Source organism: Bombina bombina, chromosome 4, assembly GCF_027579735.1.
Source record: "Bombina bombina isolate aBomBom1 chromosome 4, aBomBom1.pri, whole genome shotgun sequence".
Classification (NCBI taxonomy): domain Eukaryota; kingdom Metazoa; phylum Chordata; class Amphibia; order Anura; family Bombinatoridae; genus Bombina; species Bombina bombina.
The window spans coordinates 1,100,893,334-1,100,918,430 of NC_069502.1; the positions used below are offsets into that span (position 1 = coordinate 1,100,893,334).

At 42.2% G+C, this 25,097-nt stretch overlaps 1 protein-coding gene across 2 annotated transcripts in view; it reads right to left on the bottom strand.

The window, feature by feature from the left end:
• Positions 1-25,097, bottom strand: part of EML4 (EMAP like 4) — a 401,715-nt gene that overhangs the window by 136,084 nt on the left and 240,534 nt on the right. For both annotated transcript variants that reach the window (XM_053712326.1, XM_053712325.1), the window contains exon 13: positions 10,755-10,906. In XM_053712326.1, the coding sequence (XP_053568301.1) occupies positions 10,755-10,906 (152 nt within the window). The remainder of the gene's footprint in view (positions 1-10,754; positions 10,907-25,097) is intronic.

Genomic DNA, 25,097 nt, shown 5'->3' on the forward strand with positions numbered 1-25,097 from the left:
ATAGCCTCAGAAGAAGCAAAAGTATCAAACTTGTAAAATTTGGTAAAAGTGTGCAGTGAAGACCAAGTCGCTGCCCTACATATCTGATCAACAGAAGCCTCGTTCTTGAAGGCCCATGTGGAAGCCACAGCCCTAGTGGAATGAGCTGTGATTCTTTCGGGAGGCTGCCGTCCGGCAGTCTCGTAAGCCAATCTGATGATGCTTTTAATCCAAAAAGAGAGAGAGGTAGAAGTTGCTTTTTGACCTCTCCTTTTACCTGAATAAACAACAAACAAGGAAGATGTTTGTCTAAAATCCTTTGTAGCATCTAAATAGAATTTTAGAGCGCGAACAACATCCAAATTGTGCAACAAACGTTCCTTCTTTGAAACTGGTTTTGGACACAGAGAAGGTACGATAATCTCCTGGTTAATGTTTTTGTTAGAAACAACTTTTGGAAGAAAACCAGGTTTAGTACGTAAAACCACCTTATCTGCATGGAACACCAGATAAGGAGGAGAACACTGCAGAGCAGATAATTCTGAGACTCTTCTAGCAGAAGAAATCGCAACTAAAAACAAAACTTTCCAAGATAATAACTTAATATCAACGGAATGTAAGGGTTCAAACGGAACCCCCTGAAGAACTGAAAGAACTAAATTGAGACTCCAAGGAGGAGTCAAAGGTTTGTAAACAGGCTTGATTCTAACCAGAGCCTGAACAAAGGCTTGAACATCTGGCACAGCTGCCAGCTTTTTGTGAAGTAATACCGACAAGGCAGAAATCTGTCCCTTCAGGGAACTTGCAGATAATCCTTTTTCCAATCCTTCTTGAAGGAAGGATAGAATCCTAGGAATCTTAACCTTGTCCCAAGGGAATCCTTTAGATTCACACCAACAGATATATTTTTTCCAAATTTTGTGGTAAATCTTTCTAGTCACAGGCTTTCTGGCCTGAACAAGAGTATCGATCACAGAATCTGAGAATCCTCGCTTCGATAAAATCAAGCGTTCAATCTCCAAGCAGTCAGCTGGAGTGAAACCAGATTCGGATGTTCGAACGGACCCTGAACAAGAAGGTCTCATCTCAAAGGTAGCTTCCAAGGTGGAGCCGATGACATATTCACCAGATCTGCATACCAAGTCCTGCGTGGCCACGCAGGAGCTATCAAGATCACCGACGCCCTCTCCTGCTTGATCCTGGCTATCAGCCTGGGGATGAGAGGAAATGGCGGGAACACATAAGCTAGTTTGAAGGTCCAAGGTGCTACTAGTGCATCCACTAGAGCCGCCTTGGGATCCCTGGATCTGGCCCCGTAGCAAGGAACTTTGAAGTTCTGACGAGAGGCCATCAGATCCATGTCTGGAATGCCCCACAGGTGAGTGACTTGGGCAAAGATTTCCGGATGGAGTTCCCACTCCCCCGGATGCAATGTCTGACGACTCAGAAAATCCGCTTCCCAATTTTCCACTCCTGGGATGTGGATAGCAGACAGGTGGCAGGAGTGAGACTCCGCCCAAAGAATAATTTTGGTTACTTCTTCCATCGCTAGGGAACTCCTTGTTCCCCCCTGATGGTTGATGTACGCAACAGTCGTCATGTTGTCTGATTGAAACCGTATGAACCTGGTCCTCGCAAGCTGGGGCCAGGCCTGGAGCGCATTGAATATCGCTCTCAGTTCCAGAATATTTATCGGTAGAAGAGATTCTTCCCGAGATCAAAGACCCTGAGCTTTCAGGGATCCCCAGACCGCGCCCCAGCCTATCAGACTGGCGTCGGTCGTGACAATGACCCACTCTGGTCTGTGGAACATCATCCCTTGAGACAGATTGTCCAGGGACAGCCACCAACGGAGTGAGTCTCTGGTCCTCTGATTTACTTGTATCTTCGGAGACAAGTCTGTATAGTCCCCATTCCACTGACTGAGCATGCACAGTTGTAATGGTCTTAGATGAATGCGCGCAAAAGGAACTATGTCCATCGCCGCCACCATCAACCCGATCACTTCCATGCACTGAGCTATGGAAGGAAGAGGAACGGAATGAAGTATCCGACAAGAGTCCAGAAGCTTTGTTTTTCTGGCCTCTGTTAGAAAGATCCTCATTTCTAAGGAGTCTATAATTGTTCCCAAGAAGGGAACCCTTGTTGACGGGGATAGAGAACTCTTTTCCACGTTCACTTTCCAGCCGTGAGATCTGAGAAAGGCCAGGACAATGTCCGTGTGAGCCTTTGCTTGAGGAAGGGACGACGCTTGAATCAGAATGTCGTCCAGGTAAGGTACTACTGCAATGCCCCTTGGTCTTAGCACCGCTAGAAGGGACCCTAGTACCTTTGTGAAAATCCTTGGAGCAGTGGCTAATCCGAAAGGAAGTGCCACGAACTGGTAATGTTTGTCCAGGAATGCAAACCTTAGGAACCGATGATGTTCCTTGTGGATAGGAATATGTAGATACGCATCCTTTAAATCCACCGTGGTCATAAATTGACCTTCCTGGATGGAAGGAAGGATAGTTCGAATGGTTTCCATCTTGAACGATGGGACCTTGAGAAATTTGTTTAAGATCTTGAGATCTAGGATTGGTCTGAACGTTCCCTCTTTTTTGGGAACTATGAACAGATTGGAGTAGAACCCCATCCCTTGTTCTCTTAATGGAACAGGATGAATCACTCCCATTTTTAACAGGTCTTCTACACAATGTAAGAACGCCTGTCTTTTTATGTGGTCTGAAGACAACTGCGACTTGTGGAACCTCCCCCTTGGGGGAAGTCCCTTGAATTCCAGAAGATAACCCTGGGAGACTATTTCTAGCGCCCAAGGATCCAGAACATCTCTTGCCCAAGCCTGAGCGAAGAGAGAGAGTCTGCCCCCCACCAGATCCGGTCCCGGATCGGGGGCCAATATTTCATGCTGTCTTGGTAGCAGTGGCAGGTTTCTTGGCCTGCTTTCCCTTGTTCCAGCCTTGCATTGGTCTCCAAGCTGGCTTGGCCTGAGAAGTATTACCCTCTTGCTTAGAGGACGTAGCACCTTGGGCTGGTCCGTTTTTACGAAAGGGACGAAAATTAGGTCTATTTTTTGCCTTGAAGGGCCGATCCTGAGGAAGGGCGTGGCCCTTACCCCCAGTGATATCAGAGATAATCTCTTTCAAGTCAGGACCAAACAGCGTTTTCCCCTTGAAAGGAATGTTTAGTAGCTTGTTCTTGGAAGACGCATCAGCCGACCAAGATTTCAACCAAAGCGCTCTGCGCGCCACAATAGCAAACCCAGAGTTCTTAGCCGCTAACTTAGCCAATTGCAAAGAGGCGTCTAGAGTGAAAGAATTAGCCAATTTGAGAGCATTGATTCTGTCCATAATCTCCTCATAAGGAGGAGAGTCACTATCGAGCACCTTAAGCAGTTCATCAAACCAGAAATATGCGGCTGTAGTGACAGGGACAATGCATGAAATGGGTTGTAGAAGGTAACCCTGCTGAACAAACATCTTTTTAAGCAAACCTTCTAATTTTTTATCCATAGGATCTTTGAAAGCACAACTATCCTCTATGGGAATAGTGGTGCGTTTGTTTAAAGTAGAAACCGCTCCCTCGACCTTGGGGACTGACTGCCATAAGTCCTTTCTGGGGTCGACCATAGGAAACAATTTTTTAAATATGGGGGGAGGGACGAAAGGAATACCGGGCCTTTCCCATTCTTTATTAACAATGTCCGCCACCCGCTTGGGTATAGGAAAAGCTTCTGGGAGCCCCGGCACCTCTAGGAACTTGTCCATTTTACATAGTTTCTCTGGGATGACTAAATTTTCACAATCATCCAGAGTGGATAATACCTCCTTAAGCAAAATGCGGAGATGTTCCAATTTAAATTTAAATGTAATCACATCAGATTCAGCCTGCTGAGAAATGTTCCCTAAATCAGTAATTTCTCCCTCAGACAAAACCTCCCTGGCCCCCTCAGATTGGGTTAGGGGCCCTTCAGAGATATTAATATCAGCGTCGTCATGCTCTTCAGTAACTAAAACAGAGCAGCCACGCTTACGCTGACAAGGGTTCATTTTGGCTAAAATGTTTTTGACAGAATTATCCATTACAGCCGTTAATTGTTGCATAGTAAGGAGTATTGGCGCGCTAGATGTACTAGGGGCCTCCTGAGTGGGCAAGACTCGTGTAGACGAAGGAGGGAATGATGCAGTACCATGCTTACTCCCCTCACTTGAGGAATCATCTTGGGCATCATTGTCATTATCACATAAATCACATTTATTTAAATGAATAGGAATTCTGGCTTCCCCACATTCAGAACACAGTCTATCTGGTAGTTCAGACATGTTAAACAGGCATAAACTTGATCAGAAAGTACAAAAAACGTTTTGAAATAAAACCGTTACTGTCACTTTAAATTTTAAACTGAACACACTTTATTACTGCAATTGCGAAAAAACATGAAGGAATTGTTCAAAATTCACCAAATTTTCACCACAGCGTCTTAAAGCCTTGAAAATATTGCACACCAATTTTGGAAGCTTTAACCCTTAAAATAACGGAACCGGAGCCGTTTTAAGCTTTAAACCCCTTTACAGTCCCTGGTATCTGCTTTGCTGAGACCCAACCAAACCCAAAGGGGAATACGATACCAAATGACGCCTTCAGAAGTCTTTTATAAGTATCAGAGCTCCTCTCACATGCGACTGCATGCCATGCCTCTCAAAAACAAGTGCGCAACACCGGCGCGAAAATGAGACTCTGCCTATGCTTTGGGAAAGCCCCTAAAGAATAAGGTGTCTAAAACAGTGCCTGCCGATATTATTAAATCAAAATACCCAGAATAAATGATTCCTCAAGGCTAAATAAGTGTTAATATCAATCGATTTAGCCCAAAAAAAGTCTACAGTTTAAATAAGCCCTTGTGAAGCCCTTATTTACAATCGTAATAAACATGGCTTACCGGATCCCATAGGGAAAATGACAGCTTCCAGCATTACATCGTCTTGTTAGAATGTGTCATACCTCAAGCAGCAAGAGACTGCAAACTGTTCCCCCAACTGAAGTTAATTGCTCTCAACAGTCCTGTGTGGAACAGCCATGGATTTTAGTTACGGTTGCTAAAATCATTTTCCTCATACAAACAGAATTCTTCATCTCTTTTCTGTTTCTGAGTAAATAGTACGTACCAGCACTATTTGAAAATAACAAACTCTTGATTGAATAATGAAAAACTACAGTTAAACACTAAAAAACTCTAAGCCATCTCCGTGGAGATGTTGCCTGTACAACGGCAAAGAGAATGACTGGGGTAGGCGGAGCCTAGGAGGGATCATGTGACCAGCTTTGCTGGGCTCTTTGCCATTTCCTGTTGGGGAAGAGAATATCCCACAAGTAAGGATGACGCCGTGGACCGGACACACCTATGTTGGAGAAAACTAAATTTTGAAAACACAAGTACTGCGCCTTTAAGTAAAAAAAGCGCACAATTTTTCCAAATCTGCTTAAAAATGCTATTAAACGGTCAAATTTAGCATATCTCTTTCCTCAGGGGTCTGACAAACGTCTCACTATGACTCCGGTAGACAATCTCTCAGTTTGGGCCCAACCGAAGCTGAAGCTTGCTGCCTTTTTGTAAAAATCAACTGTGCATCTGAGGCGCGAAAAGTAGGCCCCGCCCATCATATGCGATGTACTCTCAGCCTAAAAAAACGCAAGTAAGCGGTACAAAACTAGCCATGTGGATAAACATCCTAATTGTATGATATAGCCATATGAACCCCCAGCACAAACACCAGTGATATTAACCGTTTGGTCATAAAAACCGTTATGCTGCCCCAGTGTCTAAATCATGCTGCCATAATTTTTGCTTGCTGCATTTAGCCCATAAAAATTAAATACACAGGTCTCCAGTAATACCCCTTCTTATGTCTATAGGTTTACTGCTTACCTCTTCCCTCTTGGGAACTATGTCAGCCTGTTCTGAAATATCACAGTCTCTTCAGAAGTAAATGACTGAACATACCTCAATGCTTGTAGCAAGAAAACGTTCCCCACATTGAACCTTTTCTGGTACTCCTCAGCCATTCTGTGGGAACACAAATGGATCTTAGTGACATCTGCTAAGATCATCAACCTACAGGCAGAAATCTTCTTCTGTATGCTGCCCAAGGAAAAATAGTACTCACTGGTACCATTTAAAATAAAAAAATTCTTGATTGAATAAACTAAAAACTATCATTTTAACACCTCTTTCACTTTACCTCTTCCTATTACTAGTATAGGCAAAGAGAATGACTGGGGGTGGAGAGAAGGGAGGAGCTATATATACAGCTCTGCTGTGGTGCTCTTTGCCACTTCCTGTTAGCAGGAGGATAATATCCCACAAGTAAGGATGAATCCGTGGACTCGTCGTATCTTGTAGAAGAAAATATATATACTTACCTGAAGACACCCATCCATATATCGCAGACACCCAAACCAGTACTAAAACATATCAGCAGAGGTAATGGTAAAGGAGTATAATGTCGATCTGTAAAGGGAGGTGGCAGATAAATACCCATGACCAAATTTACAGAGAGCATTAGAATAGATTTCCCATAGGTAAAAACATGGCATCATCAGGCAATACTCCCTTCACATCCCTCAAACACTGTACTTTGAGAGGAATTGGGCTTCAAAATGCTTAGAAGCGCCTTTCACAGAAGAAATCAAGCACAACTTGCTTCACCATCCTCCAACGAAGGCAAAGTTTGTAAAACTAAGGTATGAGTGAGGTGGGAGGTTTATTTATAGGCATTTTGAGGTTTGGGAAACTTTGTCCCCTACTGGTAGGAATGTATATCCCATACATCACTAGCTCATGGACTCTTGCCACTTACATGAAAGAAACTTATTTACAAACATGAAAATTAAGATAGTTGATGAAGTATTTACATTAGACTTTTTTTTATAGTTATTCAGATAGATTTATTATTGTTTCAGTGTTGTAATAAAAAGGCAGTGGCTTATAATTAATAGAAATCAATGCAATATGTATTTATCATTTTTAAAGCATTCAACCTTTTCTAACTTCATTTGTGCAGGGTCCATTACTTTCTGTTACAGCCCCACAAGGGGTCTATGGTCTCTACAGGAAGGCAAATGAGTAGCTTTTCCTTTGATGTGGAAACTAGGAGACACCTTCTCTAGTCAGTCAGTCTAGTCAGGACTTTTGCTGCAAAACGCATGTGACAGTAGAACTTAAGTTATGTTCTACACTTAGAATTTCAATGTGTTTTGCAAGAGTACGAGTAAGTTGATTGCTGTTCGTAACAACTGTTTTTTTTATTTTCACATTGATTTACATTTTTTTTTTTTACTAGAGGAACAGTGTTTCATATTCCTTTAATGATACATTTAAAAAAAAAAAACAGAATTTATGCTTACCTGATAAATTACTTTCTCTTGCGGTGTATCCAGTCCACGGATTCATCCTTTACTTGTGAGATATTCTCATTCCCTACAGGAAGTGGCAAAGAGAGCACACAGCAAAGCTGTCCATATAGCTCCCCCTCTAGCTCCACCCCCAGTCATTCGACCAAAGGTTAGGAAGAAAAAGGAGAAACCTTAGGGTGCAGTGGTGACTGTAGTTTAAACAAAAAATTTTTTACCCGACTTAAATGCCAGGGTGGGCCGTGGACTGGATACACAGCAAGAGAAAGTAATTTATCAGGTAAGCATAAATTCTGTTTTCTCTTGCAAGGTGTATCCAGTCCACGGATTCATCCTTTACTTGTGGGATACCAATACCAAAGCTTTAGGACACGGATGAAGGGAGGGAACAAGACAGGTACCTTAAACGGAAGGCATCACTGCTTGCAAAACCTTTCTCCCAAAAATAGCCTCCAAAGAAGCAAAAGTATTGAATTTATAAAATTTGGCAAAAGTATGCAGTGAAGACCAAGTCACTGCCTTACAAATCTGTTCAACAGAAGCATTATTTTTAAAAGCCCATGTGGAAGCCACTGCTCTGGTAGATTGAGCAGTAATTCTTTCAGGAGGCTGCTGGCCAGCAGTCTCATAGGCCAAACGGATGATGCTTTTCAGCCAAAAGGAAAGAGTGGTAGCAGTCGCTTTCTGACCTCTCCTCTTACCAGAATAGAAAACAAACAAAGAAGGTGTTTGTCTGAAATCCTTAGTTGCTTGTAAATAGAACTTTAAAGCACAAACTACATCAAGATTGTGTAATAGACGTTCCTTCTTCGAAGATGGATTAGGACACAGAGAAGGAACAACTATTTCCTGGTTAAAATTCTTGTTAAAAACAACTTTAGGAAGAAAACCAGGCTTGGTACGCAAAACTACCTTATCTGCGTGGAACACCAGGTAAGGTGAATCACACTGTAAGGCAGATAATTCTGAAACTCTTCTAGCAGAAGAGATAGCTATCAAAAACAAAACTTTCCAAGATAACAACTTAATGTCTATGGAATGTAAAGGTTCAAACGGAACCCCTTGAAGAACTGAAAGAACTAGATTCAAACTCCATGGCGGAGCCAAAGGTTTATAGACAGGCTTGATTCTGACTAAAGCCTGAGCAAACGCTTGAACGTCTGGTACCTCTGCCAGACGCTTGTGTAACAGGATAGACAAAGCAGATATTTGTCCTTTTAAGGAACTAGCTGACAATCCTTTCTCCAATCCTTCTTGGAGAAAAGACAATATCCTGGGAATCCTAATCTTACTCCATGAGTAACCCTTGGATTCACACCAACAAAGATATTTCCGCCATATCTTATGGTAGATTTTCCTGGTGACAGGCTTTCTAGCCTGAATCAGAGTATCTATAACTGACTCGGAGAACCCACGCTTTGATAGAATTAAGCGTTCAATCTCCAAGCAGTCAGACGTAGAGAAACTAAATTTGGATGCTTGAACGGACCCTGTATCAGAAGATCCTGCCTCATTGGCAATGTCCATGGTGGGACAGATGACATGTCCACTAGGTCTGCATACCAAGTACTGTGTGGCCACGCAGGCGCTATCAGAATCACTGAAGCCTTCTCCTGCTTGATTCTGGCAACCAGACGCGGGAGGAGAGGAAACGGTGAAAAAACATAAGCCAGATTGAAGGACCAAGGCGCTGCTAGAGCATCTATCAATACTGCCTGGGGATCCCGGGACCTGGATCCGTAGAGAGGAAGTTTGATGTTCTGACGGGACGCCATCAGATCCAACTCTGGAGTGCCCCAAAGCCGAGTCAGCTGGGCAAATGCCTCCGGGTGGAGTTCCCACTCCCCCGGGTGAAAAGTCCGACGACTTAGAAAATCCGCCTCCCAGTTGTCTACTCCTGGGATGTGAATTGATGAGATGGCAGGAGTGATCCTCCGCCCACCTAATTATTTTGGTTACTTTTGTCATTGCTAGGGAACTCTTTGTTCCCCCCTGATGATTGACGTAAGCTACAGTTGTGATGTTGTCCGACTGAAATCTGATGAATTTGGCCGCAGCTAGTTGAGGCCATGCCTGAAGAGCGTTGAATATCGCCCTCAGTTCCAGAATGTTTGTCGGGAGAAGTGTTTCTTCCCGAGACCATAAGCCCTGAGCTTTCAGGGAGTCCCAGACCGCACACCAGCCTAACAGACTGGCGTCGGTCGTTACAATGATCCACTCTGGTCTGCGGAAACATATTCCCTGAGACAGGTGATCCTGAGACAACCACCAGAGAAGAGAATCTCTGGTCTCCTGGTCCAACTGAATTTGAGGAGACAAATCTGCATAATCCCCATTCCACTGTTTGAGCATGCATAGTTGCAGTGGTCTGAGGTGTATCCGAGCAAAAGGGACTATGTCCATTGCCGCTACCATTAGTCCGATTGTCTCCATGCACTGAGCTACAGATGGCTGAGGAATGGAATGAAGAGCTCGGCAAGTAGTTAACAGTTTTAACTTTCTGACCTCCGTCAGAAATATTTTCATTTCTACCGAGTCTATCAGGGTTCCTAGGAATGGAACTCTTGTGAGGGGGAAGAGAGAACTCTTTTTTACGTTCACCTTCCACCCGTGAGACCTCAGAAAGGCCAATACGATCTCCGTGTGAGACTTGGTTCTTTGGAAAGTCGACGCCTGAATTAAGATGTCGTCTAAGTAAGGCGCCACTGCTATGCCCCGCGGTCTTAGAACCGCCAGGAGGGACCCTAGCACCTTTGTGAAAATTCTGGGAGCAGTGGCCAACCCGAAAGGAAGAGCCACAAACTGATAATGCTTGTCCTATCTTTGTGGATAGGAATATGCAGATACGCATCCTTTAGATCCACGGTAGTCATATATTGACCCTCCTGAATCATTGGTAATATTGTCCGAATGGTCTCCATCTTGAATGATGGGACTGAGGAATTTGTTTAGAATTCTAAAACCACATTCACTTTACCCTCCCATAGAGAGACCCTAGTGCTTAGAGCCGGCAAAGAAAATGAGTGGGGGGTGGAGCTAGAGGGGGAGCTATATGGACAGCTTTGCTGTGTGCTCTCTTTGCCACTTCCTGTAGGGAATGAGAATATCCCACAAGTAAAGGATGAATCCGTGGACTGGATACACCTTGCAAGAGAAATACATATTATATATACATACATACATATACACACACATACACAGTTGCTTTTTAAAGTTATCATTTGCAGGTCTCCGCTCAAATAAATCCTGTATGCACTGTCCCTTAGTCCCTTAATGAAAAACAAAAAGAAAACAAACAAAAAAACAAAAAGGAAAAAAGATAAAAGGTATTGCAGATACATTTAAATTTTTCCTTTTAAATTTACCTCAATTTCTCGTTCAGGGTTGAGATCATGATCCCACATAATTACTTTTCTATCTTTCCCACCACCTGTGAGCAGCATTCCATTTCTCAGCTGACAAAGTGTGAATACACTGCCATCGTGAGCTTTGATTTGTCTGCTTATTTGGTACACACCTGAAAATAGATAAAGTAATGCATTTGTGATGTACTAGCAATACATAAAAACAAAACGAGCATGATGTGCCATTCATATCTAGAATATAAGGTCTGCACTCATCAAGGGACCTTCTAGTCGAAAAATATTACGCTTTAATGTGTTGGTATCCCAAGCAACCCTGCCACTTAATGTGTTTAAGACCCATTATAATACCAATCTGGAGCCTCAGAGCAAGATGAAACCGACGTTGACACAAACAGCAGCAGTAGCTGCACGGCTGGGTCATGTGACTATTGCTGCTGATCGATTCACCAGCTGGAGCAGTTCTCAGCAGCTCTCAAGTGGCACTTTGCAGGGCTTAAATGCATAGGAGTTGCAGGGTCACTTGTGATACAATTACAAGCGCTAATTCTTGTTTCCACTTTAATGGTCCTTTAACTATTTTAAATGTCAGAATGTGATTGTCACAAAGTCAACCTTCTTTTCTCAAATTCAGGAGTAACTGATCAATTCAAAGCCTAATTAAAACTTGTGAAAAATGCATTAAGGGGTCCTGTATATAATTTTTTGGCTCCACTGCGCGGAAAGGCTATACTGATGGTATTGCACAATTGGGGAGCCCTTCTCTGTATTTTTCAACAGACCTTTTATTGTGAACAGTCTGTTTAAGAAGGAGCAGCACAAATAAAAAGAAGATTAAAGGGTCAGTCTACTCCAGAATTTTTATTGCTTAGACAAGATAGATAATCCCTTTATTACCCATTCTCCAGTCTTGCATAACCAACACTGTTCTATTAAAACACTTTTTACCTCTGTGATTAGCTTGTATCTAAGACTCTGCAGACTGCCCCCTTCTTTTGACAGACATGCATTTTAGCCAATCAGTGCTGACTCAAATGCATGGAGTGCTAACTCCACGAGAATGAGCAGTGTTACCTATATGGCACACATGAACTAGCACTGTTTAACTGTGAAGTCTGTCAAAATGCACTGAGATTTAGAGGTGGCCTTCAAGGGCTTAGTAATTAGCATATGAACTTACTTAGCTTTAAACAAAGAATACCAGAACAAAGCAAATTTGATAAAAGTAAATTGGAAAGTTGTTTAAAATTGCATGTCCTATCTGAATCATGAAAGTTTAATATTTTTCTAGACTGTCCCTTTAATATTGTTTATCTGTCTGTGATATAAAATAGTTATTTGTAGCCTCTTAGGTTTGTTTTTATATAAAACATCAGGAGAGAATACCTTTAACATGTGCCAACGAGGGCGTTGTCACATACCTGAACCTCCACTGTACTAAGGCCTGACAAAGATAATATGGGGTTGATAGCCCCATATTAAATTCAATCCCCCACAGAGGTTACAACAAATAAATTACACTTATAATAGTGCCTGCAGCAAACGGCTTTTCTTAAAACATAAAACTTGTGGGCAGTTTGAAGTTTTAACTGTGGAGGGAGTTAGAAACACAAATACACAGTACTTAATAAGCATTTTATTTAAGTTAAGATGCATATGATGTGTATTATACATACATGGCTAAATCTAATACATTTATACTCTAATATGTTTCTTCAGTCACAGCAGCTCACACAGATGTGATCCTCTAAGTAAACTGTATGTAATATAGCCGTGTGTGTCACTTGACTGCATCATGAGCATGTGACTTCTGTGCCCCTGCCTGTAGCGTGCGTTACACTATGGCAGCTTACATAGGAGAATCAAGCAGTGGATCAGTGCTGTACTTTAAAACAATATCCTTCAACAGTTTGGGGTAAGAGGAGCATATTAAAATAGTCAGCAGTGATTATTTTATTTTTTTAATAAGAAAAAGTAGGTTTTAGGGATTTTTATCAGGTGTTAAATGTCCCTTTAATATGTTGATAAGACTAAATAACTAAAAAGAATGGAAAGATTGTGTGTTATTCCTGTTGGGAATAGGAAAGGTTAACCTCCAGCAAAACCTACTATTTCTTCTTAAGTTACATAATGTATCTCTAAGATTTACAAGTTGAATTCTATACCATTTGCTCCTGGGCATTTCAGAATGATGTGACTATTTACAATATTTGTCGAGCAGTTGTATGGAAGCTTTACACACCTTCGTGTCACATTATAAGATGGATGTCTTTCAATCATCCTCTGCTTAATTTGGAAGAAAGATTCTGAGCTCCATTGTTTCTTAAATAAAACTCTATTTTTGCATTAAAATGTTGTGATTGTTTCATATTTTCCCATTCCTTACTGTCCATATGATATACTGCTTGGTATTCTCTCACCTGGTAAGTATTGGATAGGCTGGCAAAAATAATTAGAAATGTAATCATAAAAACAGAAATTGCTATATATTGGCCTATAGCCATCGTTCCCACACTTCGTAGTCTTTGTGTACCTATGTTGTCCAGAACTAGGATTGAGGATGAGAGCTCAGGTTAGGGTTATATATGTAAAAGGGGTGTGGTTATTTCTGTTCATGCCCACTCTAGAGAGAGGATCTCACCTGGTAAGTATTATCTAGGTCAGTGTTTCTCAACCACAGTACTCAACAGAGACCAGTTTATTACTACACACTCACTTGTTTAAAGGGACACTAAAATAAAAATGTATCTATGATTTAGACACTGCATGAGATTAAAAAAAACAAAAAAAAAACACACACACACATATATATACACAAGGACGTACAGGGTACGTCCTTGGTCGTTAAGGACAATTTTTTTGTAGGACGTACCCTGTACGTTGATCATTAAGGGGTTAATGTTTCTTTAAAGTGATATTCCAGCCAAAATTGGAAACCACATGGCTGCATTTCGGTATTGAACAGAAGCAAATTTGTAATATACAAGCATTAGCAAAAAGGCTTCTAATAAAAGCTATAGCTGTTTCAAAAGTGTATTTAAGTATGCACCGTGCACCAGCATTTTAAACACAACACTTATTCGGAGAGCCTAAGGTGCTTGTACCATCTGGTAATGACTCAATTTGTTAATTTCTGACATGATACAAGCCCCACTAATGATCTGATCAGCTGCATTATTTAAAAGGTGGGTGTAGTGAAAATAGCTATACTTCACATGCACAGAAAAATATTAACACTAAAACAGTGATAACTTTTAATAGAAGCATTTTTGCCAATACTTGTATATTACAAATGTGATTCTATTCAAAAATGCAATAAATCTATGTGCATTTATATTTTGATTGGAATGTCCCGTTAATAACTCCATACAAAACAAACACAAATAACACACTTATGTAGCAATAATAGAAAACACACTGCAAAACAGGAAGTACTGGCATTCTGAATAATCATTTGCGAATGACTAATAGTTTTCAGTTTCCTTGTTTTCTGCACAGTAAGCAAATAAATGCTCAGGGACAGAGTAGTCTTTTAAGCTGCAGGGATTATGCCAAATATTTACTAAGCGGTCCTCTGTTTTACTGTCTGCCAGAAACAGAAAATGCCTTGTGGTAGAGGTCTGATATTCTGACTAAACCATTAAACAGACCTGTAAAGTAAGTTTAAAGAAACATGAAAACAGTACAAAAATACTAACAATCATTTGTGACATGTGAAATGCAATATTAATACCACGTGTCACAATTTAGTACACAGACTGTAATAAATGAACAGTTTTCTTCTTTTCCATGTGATACGGACATTCACACGTTGTACAATACAAACACAGTGCCTCATAAGAGTCATTCGATAACCTCTATCTTTAATTAGCCATATCGTACAACACCACATTTTTCTAAATTGGTTTTATTTTTTTGCAATTGCTAAAACAATATGCAGTATGAATGAACTGCTTTTATTGCATCTTTACTAAACCACTATGCAGGTGAATATGCGTCATGCACAATACCACACCTTATTCAAGTGCTGATTGGTGCAGAATAAAGGTGACAGAAATAATGTCACATACATAATTTTTAGGTTACAGCACTATGAACGGACCTAACCAGGGCAATAATTAACCAATAAACCAAGAATAAACCAAGGAGCTCTTAAAAAGCAAGCTCTTATAGGACTGTAAAAAATAAAGGGACAGTAAGCCAAAATTAAACTTTCAAGATTCAGATTAAGCACACAATTTTAAACAACTTTTCAATTTACGTCTTATCTAATTTGCTTTGTTCTTTGGTATCTTTTGTTGAAAAGTATACCTAGGTAGGCTTAGGGGCAGGAATGCACTACAGGGAGCTAGTTGGTGATAGGTGACTGCACCTATAAGGCTCATTTCATTGACTTACCCAAAGTCCCAGTAGTGTATTACTGCATCTTCAACAAAGGATACCAAGAGAATAAAGCAAATTTGAAAAAAATAATTTGGAAAGTTGGATGCTTTGTCAGAATCAAGAAATATTTTTTTTTTAGGTTTCATGTCCCTTTAAAAAAATCCTAACCTTGTATTTAAAAAAAGGCAAATAATGCCCAGAAGGTACAGGCCAACCAGGCAAAGCAAGTACAGGTAGCCCTCAGTTTACGCCGGGGTTAGGTTCCAGAAGGAATGGTTGTAAATCGAAACCGTTATAAATTAAAACCCAGTTTATAATGTAAGTCAATGGGAAGTGAGGGAGTTAGGTTCCAGGCCCCTCTCAAAATTGTCATAAGTAACACCTAATACATTACTTTTAAAGCTTTGAAATTAAGACTTTAAATGCTAAACAGCATTATAAACCTAATAAAATAATCACACAACACAGAATATATAATTAAACTAAGTTAAATGAACAAAAACATTTGCTAAACAACATTATAAACCTACTAAAGTAATCACACAACACCGACTTCACTTGCATTTTTCTGCAAACAGTTCTTTCTATGCATTCCAATCTGGACTGATTTATAGACAGGAAGATCTTGTTCCTTTGAAATCTGCTCGATAGCTCAGGTCTAGTTAAACTGATTAATTTCAGCTTGCTTGGCTTTGCTGCAACACAAGCGGACAGCTCCACCTATTGGCTATTTTAATAAATGCACTGCTTCTCAATACTTTTCAATAGCAGTCACATGACTGGAAACAAAGGTTGTTATTCTGAAACGGTGTAAATTGAACCGTTGTAAAACGAGGGCCACCTGTATTTTTGTTTACAGGGTTCCAAGGAATGCCATAAAGAAAAAAATGCTTTCCCAAGCATGGGGACAGAAACAATATTGCATGAGGAAAAAACAAAAATCTTACTGCCCACCCCAAAGGGTTTGAGCAATAAAGCCACAACACTCTGAGTTCTTCCTTCCTGTGTAGAATCAGAAGAAATGTCAAGACAATTAAAAACTTGGTCCTCTTCATTAACTATAAAGAAGGAAAAGAAAATAGACTTCTCTCAAAGAAGTCACATAGGAAGGTCTATAGATATGACTCATATGAATAGGATGAGGGTGAGAGAGCATCAACTGCAAATAAAGGGATATGCTTGAGGTATATTGAAAACCATTTTTTTTAAAGGGACATTAAACCCAAAAAATTTATTTCATTATTCAGAAAGAGAATACAATTTTTAAAAAGTTTCCTATTTACTTCTATTATCAAATTTGCTTTGTTCTCATGCTATTCTTTGTTGAAGGGATACCTAGGTAGGTAGCGTGCACATGCCTGAAGCACTACATGACAGGAAATACTGCTGCTATCTAGTGCTCCTACGAATTTATTGCATTGTGGCAAAACTGTTGCCATGAAGAGCTGCAGAAACGTGCACACTCATAAGCTTACTTTACTGCTTTTCAACAAAGGATAGCAGGAAAACTAAGAACATTTGATAACAGAAGATAGAAGTAAATTGGAAAGTTGTTTAAAAACAAAATTTATGCTTACCTGATAAATTCATTTCTCCTGTAGTGTGGTCAGTCCACGGGTCATCATTACTTCTGGGATATTATCTCCTCCCCTACAGGAAATGCAAGAGGATTCACCCAGCAGAGCTGCTATATAGCTCCTCCCCTCTACGTCACCTCCAGTCATTCGACCAAAGGACCAACGAGAAAGGAGAAGCCCAAGGGTGTAGTGGTGACTGGAGTATAATCCAAAAATTTTTTTTAGCCTGCCATAAAAAACAGGGCGGGCCGTGGACTGACCACACTACAGGAGAAATGAATTTATCAGGTAAGCATAAATTTTGTTTTCTCCTGTTAAGTGTGGTCAGTCCACGGGTCATCATTACTTCTGGGATACCAATACCAAAGCAAAAGTACACGGATGACGGGAGGGACAGGCAGGCTCTTTATACGGAGGGAACCACTGCCTGAAGAACCTTTCTCCCAAAAACAGCCTCCGAAGAAGCAAAAGTGTCAAATTTGTAAAATTTGGAAAAAGTATGAAGAGAAGACCAAGTTGCAGCCTTGCAAATCTGTTCAACAGAAGCCTCATTCTTAAAGGCCCAAGTGGAAGCCACAGCTCTAGTAAAAACAGAATTTATGTTTACCTGATAAATTACTTTCTCCAACGGTGTGTCCGGTCCACGGCGTCATCCTTACTTGTGGGATATTCTCTTCCCCAACAGGAAATGGCAAAGAGCCCAGCAAAGCTGGTCACATGATCCCTCCTAGGCTCCGCCTACCCCAGTCATTCGACCGACGTTAAGGAGGAATATTTGCATAGGAGAAACCATATGATACCGTGGTGACTGTAGTTAAAGAAAATAAATTATCAGACCTGATTAAAAAACCAGGGCGGGCCGTGGACCGGACACACCGTTGGAGAAAGTAATTTATCAGGTAAACATAAATTCTGTTTTCTCCAACATAGGTGTGTCCGGTCCACGGCGTCATCCTTACTTGTGGGAACCAATACCAAAGCTTTAGGACACGGATGAAGGGAGGGAGCAAATCAGGTCACCTAAATGGAAGGCACCACGGCTTGCAAAACCTTTCTCCCAAAAATAGCCTCAGAAGAAGCAAAAGTATCAAACTTGTAAAATTTGGTAAAAGTGTGCAGTGAAGACCAAGTCGCTGCCCTACATATCTGATCAACAGAAGCCTCGTTCTTGAAGGCCCATGTGGAAGCCACAGCCCTAGTGGAAGGAGCTGTGATCCTTTCAGGAGGCTGCCGTCCGGCAGTCTCGTAAGCCAATCTGATGATGCTTTTAATCCAAAAAGAGAGAGAGGTAGAAGTTGCTTTTTGACCTCTCCTTTTACCAGAATAAACAACAAACAAGGAAGATGTTTGTCTAAAATCCTTTGTAGCATCTAAATAGAATTTTAGAGCGCGAACAACATCCAAATTGTGCAACAAACGTTCCTTCTTCGAAACTGGTTTCGGACACAGAGAAGGCACGACTATCTCCTGGTTAATGTTTTTGTTAGAAACAACTTTTGGAAGAAAACCAGGTTAGTACGTAAAACCACCTTATCTGCATGGAACACCAGATAAGGAGGAGAACACTGCAGAGCAGATAATTCTGAAACTCTTCTAGCAGAAGAAATTGCAACCAAAAACAAAACTTTCCAAGATAACTTAATATCAACGGAATGTAAGGGTTCAAACGGAACCCCCTGAAGAACTGAAAGAACTAAGTTGAGACTCCAAGGAGGAGTCAAAGGTTTGTAAACAGGCTTGATTCTAACCAGAGCCTGAACAAAGGCTTGAACATCTGGCACAGCTGCCAGCTTTTTGTGAAGTAACACAGACAAGGCAGAAATCTGTCCCATCAAGGAACTTGCAGATAATCCTTTTTCCAATCCTTCTCGAAGGAAGGATAGACTCTTAGGAATCTTAACCTTGTCCCAAGGGAATCCTTTAGATTCACACCAACAGATATATTTTTTCCAAATTTTGTGGTAAATTTTTCTAGTTACAGGCTTTCTGGCCTGAACAAGAGTATCAATAACAGAATCTGAGAACCCTCGCTTTGATCAGATCAAGCGTTCAATCTCCAAGCAGTCAGCTGGAGTGGGACCAGATTCGGATGTTCGAACGGACCTTGAACAAGAAGGTCTCGTCTCAAAGGTAGCTTCCATGGTGGAGCCAATGACATATTCACCAGATCTGCATACCAAGTCCTGCGTGGCCACGCAGGAGCTATCAAGATCACCGACGCCCTCTCCTGATTGATCCTGGCTACCAGCCTGGGGATGAGAGGAAACGGCGGGAATACATAGGCTAGTTTGAAGGTCCAAGGTGCTACTAGTGCATCTACTAGAGTCGCCTTGGGATCCCTGGATCTGGACCCGTAGCAAGGAACCTTGAAGTTCTGACGAGAGGCCATCAGATCCATGTCTGGAATGCCCCACAGTTGAGTGATTTGGGCAAAGATTTCCGGATGGAGTTCCCACTCCCCCGGATGCAATGTCTGACGACTCAGAAAATCCGCTTCCCAATTTTCCACTCCTGGGATGTGGATTGCAGACAGGTGGCAGGAGCGAGTCTCCGCCCATTGAATGATTCTGGTCACTTCTTCCATCGCCAGGGAACTCCTTGTTCCCCCCTGATGGTTGATGTACGCAACAGTCGTCATGTTGTCTGATTGAAACCGTATGAACTTGGCCCTCGCTAGCTGAGGCCAAGCCTTGAGAGCATTGAATATCGCTCTCAGTTCCAGAATATTTATCGGTAGAAGAGATTCTTCCCGAGACCAAAGACCCTGAGCTTTCAGGGATCCCCAGACCGCGCCCCAGCCCATCAGACTGGCGTCGGTCGTGACAATGACCCACTCTGGTCTGCGGGAGGTCACCCCTTGTGACAGGTTGTCCAGGGACAGCCACCAACGGAGTGAGTCTCTGGTCCTCTGATTTACTTGTATCTGTATAGTCCCCATTCCACTGACTGAGCATACACAGTTGTAATGGTCTTAGATGAATGCGCGCAAAAGGAACTATGTCCATTGCCGCTACCATCAAACCTATCACTTCCATGCACTGCGCTATGGAAGGAAGAGGAACGGAATGAAGTATCCGACAAGAGTTTAGAAGTTTTGTTTTTCTGGTCTCTGTCAGAAAAATCCTCATTTCTAAGGAGTCTATTATTGTTCCCAAGAAGGGAACTCTTGTCGACGGAGATAGAGAACTCTTTTCCACGTTCACTTTCCATCCGTGAGATCTGAGAAAGGCCAGGACTATGTCCGTGTGAGCCTTTGCTTGAGGAAGGGACGACGCTTGAATCAGAATGTCGTCCAAGTAAGGTACTACAGCAATGCCCCTTGGTCTTAGCACCGCCAGAAGGGACCCTAGTACCTTTGAGAAAATCCTTGGAGCAGTGGCTAATCCGAAAGGAAGCGCCACGAACTGGTAATGCTTGTCCAGGAATGCGAACCTTAGGAACCGATGATGTTCCTTGTGGACAGGAATATGTAGATACGCATCCTTTAAATCCGCCGTGGTCAAGAATTGACCTTCCTGGATGGAAGGATTGTTCCTATGGTTTCCATTTTGGACGATGGAACCTTGAGAAACTTGTTTAGGATCTTGAGATCTAAGATTGGTCTGAACGTTCCCTCTTTTTTGGGAACTACGAACAGATTGGAGTAGAACCCCATCCCTCGTTCTCTTAATGGAACAGGATGAATCACTTCCAGAAGATAACCTTGGGAGACTATTTCTAGCGCCCAAGGATCCAGAACATCTCTTGCCCAAGCCTGAGTGAAGAGAGAGAGTCTGCCCCCCACCAAATCCGGTCCCGGATCGGGGGCCCGCATCTCATGCTGTCTTGGGAGCAGTGGCAGGTTTCTTGGCCTGCTTTCCTTTGTTCCAGCCTTGCATAGGTCTCCAGGCTGGATTGGCTTGAGAAGTATTACCCTCCTGCTTAGAGGACGTAGCACTTGGGGCTGGTCCGTTTCTGCGAAAGGGACGAAAATTAGCTTTATTTTTGGCCTTGAAAGACCTATCCTGAGGAAGGGCGTGGACCTTGCCCCCAGTGATATCAGAGATAATCTCTTTCAAGTCAGGGCCAAACAGTGTTTTCCCCTTGAAAGGAATGTCAAGCAATTTGTTCTTGGAAGACGCATCCGCTGACCAAGATTTTAACCAAAGCGCTCTGCGCGCCACAATAGCAAACCCAGAATTTTTCGCCGCTAACCTAGCCAATTGCAAGGTGGCGTCTAGGGTGAAAGAATTAGCCAATTTAAGAGCACGAATTCTGTCCATAATCTCCTCATAAGAAGAAGAATTACTAATAATCGCCTTTTCTAGCTCATCGAACCAGAAACACGCGGCTGTAGTGACAGGGACAATGCATGCAATTGGTTGTAGAAGGTAACCTTGCTGAACAAACATCTTTTTTTGGCAAACCTTCTAATTTTTTATCCATAGGATCTTGGAAAGCACAACTATCTTCTATGGGTATAGTGGCGCGCTTGTTTAGAGTAGAAACCGCCCCCTCGACCTTGGGGACTGTCTGCCATAAGTCCTTTCTGGGGTCGACTATAGGAAACAATTTTTTAAATATGGGGGGAGGTACGAAAGGTATACCGGGCCTGTCCCATTCTTTATTAACAATGTACGCCACCCGCTTGGATATAGGAAAAGCTTCGGGGGGCCCCGGGGCCTCTAGGAACTTGTCCATTTTACATAGTGTTTCTGGAATGACCAGATAATCACAATCATCCAAATTGGATAACACCTCCTTAAGCAGAGCGCGGAGATGTTCCAACTTAAATTTAAAAGTAATCACATCAGGTTCAGCTTGTTGAGAAATTTTTCCTGAATCTGAAATTTCTCCCTCAGACAAAACCTCCCTGGCCCCCTCAGACTGGTGTAGGGGCCCTTCAGAAACAATATCATCAGCGTCCTCATGCTCTTCAGTATTTTCTAAAACAGAGCAGTCGCGCTTTCGCTGATAAGTGGGCATATTGGCTAAAATGTTTTTGATAGAATTATCCATTACAGCCGTTAATTGTTGCATAGTAAGGAGTATTGGCGCGCTAGATGTACTAGGGGCCTCCTGTATGGGCAAGACTGGTGTAGACGAAGGAGGGGATGATGCAGTACCATGCTTACTCCCCTCACTTGAGGAATCATCTTGGGCATCATTTTTACTAAATTTTTTATGACATAAATCACATCTATTTAAATGAGAAGGAACCTTGGCTTCCCCACATTCAGAACACAGTCTATCTGGTAGTTCAGACATGTTAAACAGGCATAAACTTGATAACAAAGCACAAAAAACGTTTTAAAATAAAACCGTTACTGTCACTTTAAATTTTAAACTGAACACACTTTATTACTGCAATTGCGAAAAAGTATGAAGGAATTGTTCAAAATTCACCAAAATTTCACCACAGTGTCTTAAAGCCTTAAAAGTATTGCACACCAAATTTGGAAGCTTTAACCCTTAAAATAACGGAACCGGAGCCGTTTTTATATTTAACCCCTTTACAGTCCCTGGAATCTGCTTTGCTGAGACCCAACCAAGCCCAAAGGGGAATACGATACCAAATGATGCCTTCAGAAAGACTTTTCTATGTATCAGAGCTCCACACACATGCAGCTGCATGCCATGCTGTTCTCAAAAACAAGTGCGCCATACCGGCGCGAAAATGAGGCTCTGACTATGATTAGGGAAAGCCCCTATAGAATAAAGTGTCTAAAACAGTGCCTGCCGATATTATTTTACAAAAAATACCCTGATTAAATGATTCCTCAAGGCTAAATATGTGTAAATATGATCGATTTAGCCCAGAAAATGTCTACAGTCTTAATAAACCCTTGTGAAGCCCTTATTTACTGTCTGAATAAAAATGGCTTACCGGATCCCATAGGGAAAATGACAGCTTCCAGCATTACATCGTCTTGTTAGAATGTGTCATACCTCAAGCAGCAAAAGACTGCTCACTGTTCCCCCAACTGAAGTTAATTCCTCTCAACAGTCCTGTGTGGAACAGCCATGGATTTTAGTAACGGTTGCTAAAATCATTTTCCTCATACAAACAGAAATCTTCATCTCTTTTCTGTTTCAGAGTAAATAGTACATACCAGCACTATTTTAAAATAACAAACTCTTGATTGAATAATAAAAACTACAGTTAAACACTAAAAAACTCTAAGCCATCTCCGTGGAGATGTTGCCTGTACAACGGCAAAGAGAATGACTGGGGTAGGCGGAGCCTAGGAGGGATCATGTGACCAGCTTTGCTGGGCTCTTTGCCATTTCCTGTTGGGGAAGAGAATATCCCACAAGTAAGGATGACGCCGTGGACCGGACACACCTATGTTGGAGAAATGAGCTGTAATTCTTTCAGGAGGCTGCTGTCCAGCAGTCTCATAGGCTAATCGTATTATGCTACGAAGCCAAAAAGAGAGAGAGGTAGCCGAAGCTTTTTGACCTCTCCTCTGGCCAGAATAAACGACAAACAGGGAAGACGTTTGACGAAACTCCTTAGTTGCCTGTAGATAAAATTTCAGGGCACGGACTACATCTAGATTGTGTAGCAGACGTTCCTTCTTAGAGGAAGGATTAGGACACAAGGATGGAACAACAATCTCTTGATTGATATTCCTGTTAGTGACCACCTTAGGTAGCAGCTTCAGAGAAGTTAGATTTTGATGTTTGAATGGACCCTGGATCAGAAGGTCCTGTTTCAGAGGTAGAGACCAAGGCGGACAGGATGACATGTCCACTAGATCTGCATACCAAGTCCTGCGTGGCCATGCAGGTGCTATTAAAATCACTGATGCTCTCTCCTGTTTGATTCTGGCAATCAATCGAGGAAGCATCGGGAAGGGTGGAAACACATAAGCCATCCCGAAGGTCCAAGGTGCTGTCAAAGCATCTATCAGAACCGCTCCCGGATCCCAGGATCTGGACCCGTAGCGAGGAAGTTTGGCGTTCCGACGAGACGCCATGAGATCTATCTCTGGTTTGTCCCAACGTCGAAGTATCTGGGCAAAGACGTCCGGATGAAGTTCCCACTCCCCCGGATGAAAAGTCTGACGACTTAAGAAATCCGCCTCCCAGTTCTCCACTCCCGGGATGTGGATTGCAGACAGGTGGCAGGAGTGAGACTCTGCCCAGCGAATTATCTTTGATACTTCCATCATTGCTAGGGAGCTTCTTGTCCCTCCCTGATGGTTGATGTAAGCTACAGTCGTGATGTTGTCCGACTGAAACCTGATGAACCCCTGAGTTGTTAACTGGGGCCAAGCCAGAAGGGCATTGAGAACTGCTCTCAATTCCAGAATGTTTATTGGAAGGAGACTCTCCTCCTGATTCCATAGTCCCTGAGCCTTCAGAGAATTCCAGACAGCGCCCCAACCTAGTAGGCTGGCGTCTGTTGTTACAATTGTCCAGTCTGGCCTGCTGAATGGCATCCCCCTGGACAGTTGTGGCTGATAAAGCCACCATAGAAGAGAATTTCTGGTCTCTTGATTCAGATTCAGAGTGGGGGACAAATCTGAGTAATCCCCATTCCACTGACTTAGCATGCACAATTGCAGCGGTCTGAGATGTAGGCGTGCAAAAGGTACTACGTCCATTGCCGCTACCATTAAGCCGATCACCTCCATGCATTGAGCTACCGACGGGTGTTGAATGGAATGAAGGACACGGCATGCATTTTGAAGCTTTGTTAACCTGTCTTCTGTCAGGTAAATCTTCATTTCTACAGAATCTATCAGAGTCCCCAAGAAGGGAACTCTTGTGAGTGGAAAGAGAGAACTCTTCTTTTCGTTCACCTTCCATCCATGCGACCTTAGAAATGCCAGTACTAACTCTGTATGAGACTTGGCAGTTTGAAAGCTTGAAGCTTGTATCAGAATGTCGTCTAGGTACGGAGCTACCGAAATTCCTCGCGGTCTTAGTACCGCCAGAAGAGTACCCAGAACCTTTGTGAAGATTCTTGGAGCCGTAGCCAGTCCGAATGGAAGAGCTACAAACTGGTAATGCCTGTCTAGAAAGGCAAACCTTAGATACCGTAATGATTTCTGTGAATCGGTATGTGAAGGTAAGCATCCTTTAAATCCACTGTGGTCATGTACTGACCCTCTTGGATCATGGGCAGAATTGTTCGAATCGTTTCCATCTTGAACGATGGAACTCTTAGGAATTTGTTTAGGATCTTTAAATCCAAGATTGGCCTGAAAGTTCCCTCTTTTTTGGGAACTACAAACAGATTTGAGTAAAACCCTTGTCCTTGTTCCGACCGCGGAACTGGATGGATCACTCCCATTAATAAAAGATCTTGTACGCAGCGTAGGAACGCTTCTTTCTTTATTTGGTTTGTTGATAACCTTGACAGATGAAATCTCCCTCTTGGGGGAGAGGATTTGAA